Genomic DNA, 11,031 nt, shown 5'->3' with positions numbered 1-11,031 from the left:
TTACCTATGTGTATGAAAAATTTGCTGGTGGTACTCAAGGCTGTATCATTTCAAGTTGGTGCTGCTCAGTCTGTCAGAGTTTGGGAAACTGTTGTTCTCAGTTTTGAGTTTGGACTGCATCCTAAAAAAACACCATCTTACCAATCCTTCTCATCTCCCTTCAGTCTTTTTTCCCTCACTTATTGTTCACATAAAAAGGAAGCCCAGATCACAAGTAACTCTTAAACTGGTTTGGCAGTAGTCTCTTCAGTCATTAGTAACCTGGTAAATTAGCTAGATGGGCCCTCTCAAGTCAATAATTAAAGTGAGCAGATAGAGGCTTAGACATTAGGAGCAAGCTCTGGTCTGTTAGAGATGGCTGCTCTTTGCTAATTACAGTATACCAAGTGAAAACCATTCTGTTTGTGTAGGATATCCAGCAATACTCCAAACCTTTCCATTTGTCTCGATAAAAAAGCCCACAAAAGTTGAATGTGTCATCACCCCATTTTATAAACACCAAGAAACTGTAAGCACAGCCCTAGCCAAATTTGTCCAGGACTGACCTGGAATTTGGGATGTCTCTGTCCAAGTACAAAATGAGTTGCCACTAGAGCCAGTTTTCCAGAAATGTGGAGTATCCACATCTTCTATTCAGGGGTCCTCAGCATTTTTGAGTTCTAGATGTCACTTGTCCCCACCTGGGGGCCCCAATATTGAGACAACCAAAAAAGAACTACAGCCCAAGTCAGCAGAAGCTGGACTAGAAATCCCTGGTCTATACACCCTCTACAACAAAGACAAGTAGTTATCATCAACCTGAACTACATGAATTTTCAGATTTGAGCTGTAGACTTGAGTGCATTTATTTAATAAACCTTTAAGGGAACACAAATGAGTCATACAATCTGTTAACTAAATGTAGGAAGATTTTATTAGAAGTGCATTTCTGTCAAAATAAATACTTATACTTCCTTTAGCAAAATATGAGAGAGAGAGAGAGAGAGAGAGAGAGGGAGGGAGGGAGGGAGGGAGGGAACATGTGCACAAGTGCATCAAAAATTTAATGCTGAACTTTCAAGTGAATGTTCAAGTGCTACATAAATGACCTTGATGTGTAAATAAAGCAATTGCATATATTGTCATTGGTCTAATTGGTGCCACGACTTCAGCAAACTCCTACAGCTCTTTACATTTGTTCTGCATGCTCCCTGCAAAAAAGATTTTCTCGCCTAAAGCTCACATTGGCACAGCTCTCAGAAGGATTTAACATACAGAGTTCTTTTTTATTCAGTACTAATTTTCCTCAGCTCAGAGAAAATTCTGAAATGAAAGAGTCATCTTAGGACTACTCTTCTACACCTCCATTTGGCATCTTGGTTTTCCTGCACTGTATCAGAAACTGGTTTGTAGCACTTCAGAGTGCCAGTGGGTCAGACACTTGCCCTAATGGAGCTGCACATGAGTGGCAGTAGATGGGCTAGCTAGAGCTATATTCCTTTTATAGATGCCATAATGGCTAACAAACGACTGCTGCTGAATTTAGCAAAGCAGGTACCCCAGGGAGACTGGATAGGGGTAGGAAATAGACTGAAGCCCAAGGGAAAAAAGGCACATGTGAAATATAGTATAGTGCACATAGCATCATATGACACAAAACCACTATACACCATTGCATAAATTAATTGACACACACACACACACAGCTATATGCCTCATTAAAAGCAGCAAGTGGTATTTGCATTGTAGAAATAAACAGGAGCTCCAAAATACAGATGATCTGGGCTTGAAAGCAGCAGAAACTGCATGGTTTGAGACGTCTCAAAATTACTTTAAACAAAGCACCAGGAAGCTGTTGTGGGAAGTAACCTTGTGCTAGTCCCCAGGTGACTGGCTCATATTGGAAGGATTTTTCTCTCTTTCACCACTAATTCTACACACTGTTACTAGCAGATAAGAGAGAATCGCACCCAAACACCAATGCAACCACAGACTGGCTCCAAGCCACTGTGCAAACACCTATTTTGTTGGTTTCTCTCAAACCATGTTTTCAGAGAGGTGTCTTGGTTTGCGTGCTTCTGATTTTGGGTTCCTGCCTAAGGCTTAGTTTGCAGAACTGCCCAGCACTGGCAGTTATTAGGGACTTCATTGGGAGATGCTGAAGCTCAGTACCTCTGAAAAATAAGATATTATGCATGTGAAGCAAGACCCTCAAGGCCAGAGAGAGCATTTAAAGAGAGAGCTCTAGCCAGCTGCTTTTTTGTCTGCCTACCAGCACACACATCATCTACACCGACTAGTCACAAGGCAAATTAAAATATTTTTAGAAAGTTATAAAAGGTCTTTTGGTCCTAGGATATGAGACTTCCAAAAGCTCCATACACTGATGAGCAGCCGTGCGTGTAGCTGGTTATTCTGTAGGCTGCCTCACTTGTGTGCATCATTGCAGAAGGAATTTCTGTCCCATAACCAACCTCAATTTGGAAGCCCCCACGTCAAATTCAGGTTCAGTTGGCAGGTGGTATAATATTAGGCTTATATAACTATATCATTTAATCAGCTGCTGCTCAACAGATTTATCATTTACCATGTAGTTGTCAAGAGGTTAGGTGGGGAATGCCACTATGATCATAAGTCAACTATGCCCCATAAAAATCACTGCAGGCTCAATTCATAGTCTTTTAAAGCCAGTAAAGCATTTTGATAGACTTCTGGAGTTCGGGCATATGCAATGCTGCATAACAGCCATCTGAAAGGCATTATTTTACAGGACTACAGTTTTTGTTCTATTGCGTGTTGGCTAGAAATACAATATTCATAAACTACTTTGAAGAGAATCTATAAATGACCATGGGTGAACTTAAGCTACATAACTCCTATTTTTTTTTTTTTTTTTAACAAAAGGAATTTGGGGTATTTTGGCTTTGAAAAAAATACTCCCAACCAGATCATGACCCCAGCAAAAGGTGACTCAAAATCTATAAGTTGACCTGCAACATCCTCTGTGCCACACATTTTCCAGAGTCTGAAAGCTAAGGGGATGCCATGTCATACATTCTTGAAGGCAGGGAAGGAGTTAATCCACTGTGTCACAAATTGTGTTATGCATGGTCACATTTGTTCGACCCTGAAGAATTGGCTTTTCTGGCAAGACCCAGTTTAAAACTGGACTTTGGTTTCTTGGTGCATAATCCAAAAGATGAGAAAGTGTCTTTTCTAGTAGCTGGATTCATTCATTGGAAGGTTGGAGTGGTTGCCAGAAATGGGGATGAAAGCTAAGTGTAGGTTCCAAGTCATGGCTTCTATTGACTCCAGAAATCAAGTACTTGGAAATGCATGAACAGGAACTTGCCAACTTCCTGGATCTCTCAAACCATATGACTCACCCCAGGGACTAGAGTACCTCTATATCACACCATTCTGCAATCCTAGCAGAAGAAAGCTGAAGGAAACCCAGGGTCATGCCTGCCATAGTGTGGCTGCTTAGTAAGACTTTGCTTGAAAGAAGAATTTCCACCCAAAGTTCTGCTGCTGGAAGATTCATTTAATATGTTAGTGCTTTACCAGGGCAGCAGAAGGAATAGGACACAAGTGGAAAAAAGACTGCCTCACCCTCTCCATAAATATGTTTACACAAATCAGGCAGACCCAAGGGCATGGGGCTCCCACACACAACCTCCTCCAGAAAGAAATTTGCCCTCTCCTACCCTTGATCCTAAACCAAATGTGTATAAGGGCAATTCCCTTTCCTTCCCCACCTCCCAATTAATAAGCATTCTGCTGAAGTTTTTTTTCCTTTTTTGGGGGGGGGGGCGGAGGGGGAAAGAGAGAGTCGGCAGGCGGGCGGGTGGGCAGCCAGGCAGGCAAGGATTAGCTGTTCCCAGATAAGAATGTAACCCATGGCAAGGCAAGCATTTTATGGAAGGGACATCTCACTGAGGTTATGCCAATGTGGCCTCTCTTGTGGGGAAAGAAGGAGGGTAGTGAAGCACTGGAACAGATTACCCAAGGATTATGGGATCTCTATCCATGGAGTTTTTAAAACCAGGTTAAACAAAGCCTTGGCTGGGATGATGTAGTTGGGGATGGTCCTGCTTTAAGCAGGGCACTGGACTAGGTGACCTCCTGAAGTCCCTTCAACCCTAATTTTCCATGACTCTAGGGCAGTGAAAGAATCTTCTTCCCTTTTGGTGCGCTACCGATGCACTCAGCATATGGCTATAGACAGGCAGCAAGCACCTCTGACTCCTATTTCCACTGCCTTAACAATGTGACATTAGAGAAAGGCTAAATTAGACTATGGTGAAGAGAAACACCAAGTTCATTTAATCAATTCTCCAGGCACTTCCGTTCTGTACATAGTGTCAAATGCAAGACTGGCAAAATTACGTTCCAAGTCACATAAGCTTGTTTCCATACCAAGCCCCTGTGGGAACAGACAGATCAACCACCACCAGGCCCTTAGTGCCAAGGCTCCCCACAGTCATCTGGTTACTACAGAATGAATTCTGTGACAAGCAGTTAAGCATCTAACCATTTCCTGCCAGAAATTGTAGGAATGTAGGTCATTCCCAGGAATGCTCTTCATTTGAATCAAACTCTCATACCCACCTCAAGTGTAGGTAGAGGACACTGCTACTAAAAAAAAACAAAACAAAAAAACACAAAAAACAAAGCCCTTCACCTTTTGAAAGTAAACTACCATTTCTCAATGTGACCAGAACACATGTGATCTGTTGGATTATTTCCTCTCCTTCTCCAAGCTCTCAGTTATTTACATAGCTCCTGGCACCAGAGTTATATACAGTGACATTCGAGGACCTTTTACAAGTCACAATTCTGGGTATATTTAAATATAAAACTTGAGATCTCCCCATTCTGTTCCCTTGCAAAGAACGTATGCATTTGCTTTGGCCTGCTGAAGATTGTTTGTGCTAGGACAGGTAGAAAGAAGCCGTGCACAGCCAGATGCATCGTGAAGATAAAACCATCTGAAAGGTCTGTGCATCACAGACAGTCAGAAGATGAGGGCTTTTGGCTTGTGGTATGTGCAGTTCCCAGCAGAAGTCATCCCTCAGCCCTAGGGGAAAAAAAAAAATGAGGCCATTTTGCATTTACAAAGCGAGTCAATGATGAAACTAGACAGGCATCTTCTCAGGGAAAATGTGCCAAATAGCTTAGCTGTAAGCACACAAGCAGCATAAGGTTAACGGGTTACCTTGGGATGGACATTTCAAGGCAGCACCAATGAAAAGGCAAGTGAAGCAGTGAGCAAAGTTCAGCCCCAGTATAATCCCACCGATTTGTCTTAAGTAACAAAATAGGCAGTAGGCTGTATGAAGGCACTTCTTGTTTCGCTCCATGGCTTCCTCATTCCTCCTGCTCGTTCTTCCTGGCTATCCATCTTGACACCACCATCATCAGTCAACATGTAAAGCAAGCAGGTCCCACCTGTAAAGGTGGAGTGCCATCTACCTCACTGCTACGGTCCATGTTCATCACCAACGTGGACACTGACTTCAGTCAAGTTCCGTTCTGTTGCACCAGCACAGTCTGGTTTCAAAGTTACCCAACACCACGGTCCCTTGGAGCTGAAACTTGAACCTGGCCCTCTCTCAACTCAGATACCCATCTGCTGGGAACCTGCTGCACCATCCCACTACAAACCATCTGGAAACATGCACAATGCAATCTCACTTTCTGCCATCTTACAAGCCCTTCATATCCTTTCCCTCTTCCCCCCCATGGCATCTGTTGAGCCCATACTGGGAAACAAGGTGGGAATTTTTCAAAATTATTTCAATTCAAATTAGTGGAAACTGGGCATCTAAATCCCACAAAATGACTTTGAAAAAACAAACTCTGAAGTCGTTATCCAACTTCTTGGGGACAGGGAGAAGGAGGTGGAGAGGGAAGGGAAGCATCCCAGCTAGTGTTAGCACTATAGATGCCAGGCCTCCAAAAGCCAGGCCTGACATAGACCCCTTAAGAGACGGAAACAAGAGAGACAGAGGAGAAGAAATGAAGGAAGCCTGGAGTAACCATGGGTGTCAGGTTGACTCCTGCAAATCTCCAGTCCCAGTGCCAGTGAAATCTGTGTTGATAGCAACAAGACTGGAGTTGGCTTCAAGAGGGGATAAGGAACATGGACAGAGGTAAAAAGAACTTTGGCTCCAAAAAAGGAGACCTGAGGGGTAGGCTCAAGGCTTACCTGATGGCTGGTTTGGCACTGCAGGCTGCTCTACCTTTTGGTAGCACAGTGAAGGGCCAAAGGACATCAAATTGTTTTTAAATAATTAAAATCAGACACAATTAAAACAAGCAAACAAAAACATTCTAGAACACTAACTAGGTCCCCTAAACTACTTGAAAGAAAACCCAGCAGTTCCAGGTACGTCTCCCAAGGAAGCCCAGCTAGAATTGCTATGGTGCGGCCAAAAGTCACTGCCATCTCCCTGTTGCTGGGTGTTGATACGTGTCTTTAAGTGGTTATCACGAGCCAACGTGATCATGCTAACAGGATGTCCCTTGCCTAGCAAAGCAAGGGGCAAATCAGCTACGTTTCATTCCACTGACTGCTGTCTTCTTGTTTACAGGAAGTCCCCTATGCAGGGCAATAATGGCCCCAAGGTGGCAGGTTGCCAGGTGCATCACCGATGCTGCCCACCCCTCTGCTCCCTCCCCCCCACCCCATGGTGGCAGCAGTGAACTCAGAAGAGTGGAAGGCTCTCTTGCACACAGTCTGGTACTGGGGGTCTCATCTTCAGCCCTTCCTGCGGGAAGATGGAGGCCTGCATGTTCACATTGATGCAGAGCAAACCCAGCATGAGCTGGCGCTGGTACTCCTCCCACTTCATCATAACATCTGTCAACGAGAGGTTGCTTCGCATCCACTGAGGCAGTGCCTCACCGCAGGCAGAGGACAGTGGGATGGGCAGGCTCTGGGTCCTTCGGAGTTCAAGGTGGTAGTAAAGCCTGAAAGGCAGAGAAAGGGGGGTTATAACTTTGAAAGGCAAGAGGAAGAAGGGGAAGGGAGCTCAGACAGCATGGTCCCGTGGACTGGGACCCAGGAGACCTTTGCCATATTTTCTCACATACAATATGCACCTTTTCTCCAAAAACATCTACTGGAAATTGAAGCGTGCATCATAAAACATGAGGAAATACCGTAACATCAGTTTCGGTCAATAAAGCTTCTGTTGGACAAAAGTAAAAGCAACTCTGCACACAATACACAGAGAGCAGAAAAGTGAGCAGAGTTGGCTCCTTAGCTTCTGTTAGTTAGTTACTTACTACAAGAAGTAAGTAATTTTGCTTCATCCTACAGGCCAGCGATTCTCAAATCAGGGAGCCACAGAACCACAGGTTGGATCAAGATCCTTTCAAAGGTGCCACAGGCCATGCAATGTTAGCACAGTTAGGTGTGCAAACACCTACACATGATTCACAAAGTGTCACAACCCAAGGGTGTGATTTTTGTTTGTGTGTGCTTCAGCACTGCTAAATTATTTCCCGCCACTTGTAGCTTTCTTTGCAGGGTGCATTTCTTCGTTGCAACATAGAAATGCACGTTGCAAGGAGTTCCCGCCATCTGTATTCAAATTTGCGCCCCACTATTGGCCAGTTCTAAATTATTCCTACGTGGCGGCTAGCGATTGGCTTGCTAGCCGTATAAGAGGCTTGAGTGGTTTCCGCCCAAGTTGGAGGACTCCATGACTATCAGGAGGAGAAGAACTTCACATCCCGTGAAGATCTCTAAATGCTGTGGAGCCTATCGGACCCAGCGTGCATCTCAAGAAGGCTACAGGGGTCTGATCAGCTTCTCGCCTCTCCCCGTCGCCGCCTGATCCCTCGACGTACCCTTCCCTGCGCGCAAGTTCCACGGAGCCTAGCAAACTTCGTGTGAGTGAATCCAGAGCTCTACCCGGGGTTTGAGTCCTGCAGTTTTTTTCTTCCCGTCGCCAAAACCCCCATTGCGACGTACTCTCGAGGTTTTTGTTCATCTCCCGTCGCCGAAACCCCATTGCGACGTACCCTTATGTTCTGCAGGTTCGAGGTTTTTTTTGTTTTGTTTTGTAACCGCAACTCAAGCAAGTTTTCCTGCCTGCACCGCGACCATCTTCGGTGTAAGTAAAATAATCTTAAATCAACCACTAAGCGTCCGTGCCTAATTCTAGCGTGCCGCCTGTCTTCCCTGACCTGGCGTGTCCGGGCTGCTGGCCACAGCCCACCACGCAAGAAAAACCCCCCAAGGGCCTCGGACCACTCCCAGCCCGCACACAAAGTACACCCAAAGACTTCAAAGAGGAATCCAGTGTCAAAACCACTCTGACCTGTTATGGTTCAAGTTCTTCACAACATAGGAATTACTCTAATTTTTTTTTTGACTACAGAAAGAGTGAAAATTAAGAGCTGGCATTTTCTGTGAGATGCCTCAAGTCTAGATGAGATCGGGAACCACTGCAATAGGTCATATACACTTTACTTCATCCTCAGAGCACATTCTGCTGCCTGAGGGGCATCAGTACTAATGGCACAGGCTACAGCTAAAGCACAGTGCAAACAAGCAACGCTGAAAGCTCTCTCTGCATACTTCAGTACCGAGTAATCACACTCCACATATCCTACTCTTGCCTTTTGCTACTGCAGTCAGAGGGCTTTTGTACATGCCACGTTTTTTGCCCTTTCTTGCAATGCAACAGTGTGACTATTTGCTAAGCAGAAACTGCCACTGATCTTTGGAGGAACCCTTGAACCTCTGACAAATGCCAGGCAGACAGGCACCAGCCTTGTCTATGAAATCATGCCCATTGCTATGGTACCTCTTCACAACAATGTCCTCCTGGAATCCCTGCAAGGACTACAAGAACGTGCAATGAAGGATCCCCTTTCTTCTGCCTGCATTCCACCCCTCTCCAGGCAAAGGAAGACCACTGCAAAAGGAGGGCTAAGATGAAAACAGTCATACCTGGCTGAGAGATGGTTGCCTAGCTTCTTCTTGGCTTCCTTCATGAGATAGTTGCAGACTTTACTCATCTGTTCCTTCATCCACCTAATGTCCTCAGGGACATCTGGCAGCCATTCCAGGAGCCTGAGGAGAGGAGGGGAAGAAACAGGACTATTAGGTGAAGGGCTGTAGGTGGCTCTCCATAGGTATGACAGCAGAAAAAAAGCCATCTTGCAGACTATCTAACCCAAGCCCCTGGGACCAAAGCAGAATTGTTCCTTATCACAAGCCTTGTCAAGGCTTCATCCAAGCCAGTTTGAAACAGCTAGAATAATGGTGCTTCTACCACTTCCTGATAGGGCAGACCCCTTGTTCTGAAAAGCATGGCAGAGGTACTCATTGATTTTCCTCTGTGTTGCCATCTCATGCAGTTCATGCAACTCAAGCAGGAAGTAACTGTACCACAGGAGAGGCATTTGATCTTTAAGTGTCATATGTATACTCTCACCACACGCATTTTTAAACAACTTACAAGCTTGGGGGGGGGGGAGGAAAGAAGGGGGAAGAAGAGGAGCAGCAAGGGAGGAGGAAGTGTTTTTGTTAGGCACCAAAAGCAACAAGACCCAAAGACCCATGGACTTGTTAGCTGCCAGAAAACAGCTTGGGTGGCAAAATAAGATCATTCCCCTTCCCCTTCCCCACTCCAATCCAAAACACCACAGTAAATTTTCAAGGATTAACGAGAGTGCTCTTCCCCCCACCCAGGAGAGACAGGACTATGCTACTTCCACCCAGGCATCCTTCATTCCTCTATTCTAGGTTTCTACCTTGCACCTGCCCACTTCCACGTGTAAAGGCTTCATTAGCTACTCAAGGGGAAGTGTACTGCAGTCTCACCAGGATGCATTCTGGAAGCCAGTTATGTTCGAACAACTGAGTCCAACTGGCTGTGGCTGAAGCCCAGACACAATTGACTCACAAGAACTGAAGCAAGGTCCCTCCTGACCTGACCAGCTCTTGTGTAGCAAGCAAGGCTGTAACAAATCTAGTTTTTGCCCTCCAGCCAACCATGCTGAATGCTAAACAGTGGTAGGTAGGAATGAAAACAAGCCTGAGGCCTACCTGACTGTGAAGGAGATGGCAGACTCTAAAGGCAGCATGTATGGGATCATCATGGCAGAGACCAGACGTACAGGCAGCAGCTTGGAAACCCCAGTAAACCGGCCCCCTTGCTCAGCACAAACCTCCATAAGGGCTGCAGATGGAGAAGAACATGGGTAGCCAATTACTTGACAGCCTAAACTAGATTTTTCTGGCACAGCCACCCTCTCTCCAGTACCACAAAAGCTATAAAACACTGACCTACCTGCCTGGAAATCTCACACACTGTATCAGCACTTTCTGAACAAAGGGACAAAGAGCACAAGCATCTAGCTTCACCTGGCTCATGGGAAAACAACCAGATAAAATTCATCCTCTCCCATTTATGTGGAAAAGAGGCAAAGGAGTTTTCTGACCAGTTTACTGGACCTCCTCAAACAATTAACCCATCAGGTTGCACTACGCATCTCCCTCAGTCTCAAGAGGATGAGCGTCTGTCAACCTACTACTACAGAACCTGGCTCTTGGGGTCAGGAAGTAGAAAAACTTGGCTTTTGAGGTCTCTGATGGCCATCACACAAATGACACTCCCCCCACATCCCAAGAGTCTGATGAGATGTGCTGATCAGTTTAGAAAGGAAATAGACTTTCAAATGGGACAGGCAGAAGCATCCAACTGTTCTCTTCCCAGACTATACCTTGGTTCACTCTGGGTGGCAAGTGGTCAAAGATATCATCTTCAACAACAGCTAGGGCAGAGTTCTCTTCCATCTGGTCCTCAGCGCTGATTTCCTCCTCTTCTGCATCCTCCTCCTCTGCAGAGTTTTTGATGGCAAGTAGTGGACCTGTAGGCTTTGGGTGATTAAAAAGACCTGGAGACAGAAGGCATACAGTGAGATTGTAGTGACTCAAAGTACAGGTTTCCCTTGCTTTATGCGAGTTCTGCATGGGCGAATTTACTCTTATGCAATGATCCTTTTTATACCAAAAATTCATTATATGCA

The 11,031-nt window shown here is 45.3% G+C and overlaps 1 protein-coding gene across 1 annotated transcript in view; it reads right to left on the bottom strand.

Moving 5' to 3' along the window:
- Nucleotides 1-890: 890 nt before the first annotated feature.
- PNPLA2 (patatin like phospholipase domain containing 2) overlaps nt 891-11,031 on the bottom strand; it is a 56,667-nt gene continuing 46,526 nt past the window's right edge. Inside the window, exons 6-9 of the mRNA XM_006265157.4 lie at nt 10,726-10,899; nt 10,049-10,181; nt 8,948-9,070; nt 891-6,954 (exon numbers count right to left, since the gene is read on the bottom strand). Coding sequence (XP_006265219.1) covers nt 6,690-6,954; nt 8,948-9,070; nt 10,049-10,181; nt 10,726-10,899 — 695 coding nt within the window. The 3' untranslated portion in view covers nt 891-6,689. The remainder of the gene's footprint in view (nt 6,955-8,947; nt 9,071-10,048; nt 10,182-10,725; nt 10,900-11,031) is intronic.

Source organism: Alligator mississippiensis, chromosome 2 (genome assembly GCF_030867095.1).
Source record: "Alligator mississippiensis isolate rAllMis1 chromosome 2, rAllMis1, whole genome shotgun sequence".
Classification (NCBI taxonomy): domain Eukaryota; kingdom Metazoa; phylum Chordata; order Crocodylia; family Alligatoridae; genus Alligator; species Alligator mississippiensis.
Note: the sequence above shows the minus strand (reverse complement) of the source record. Positions and strands in the feature narration are given on the sequence as shown.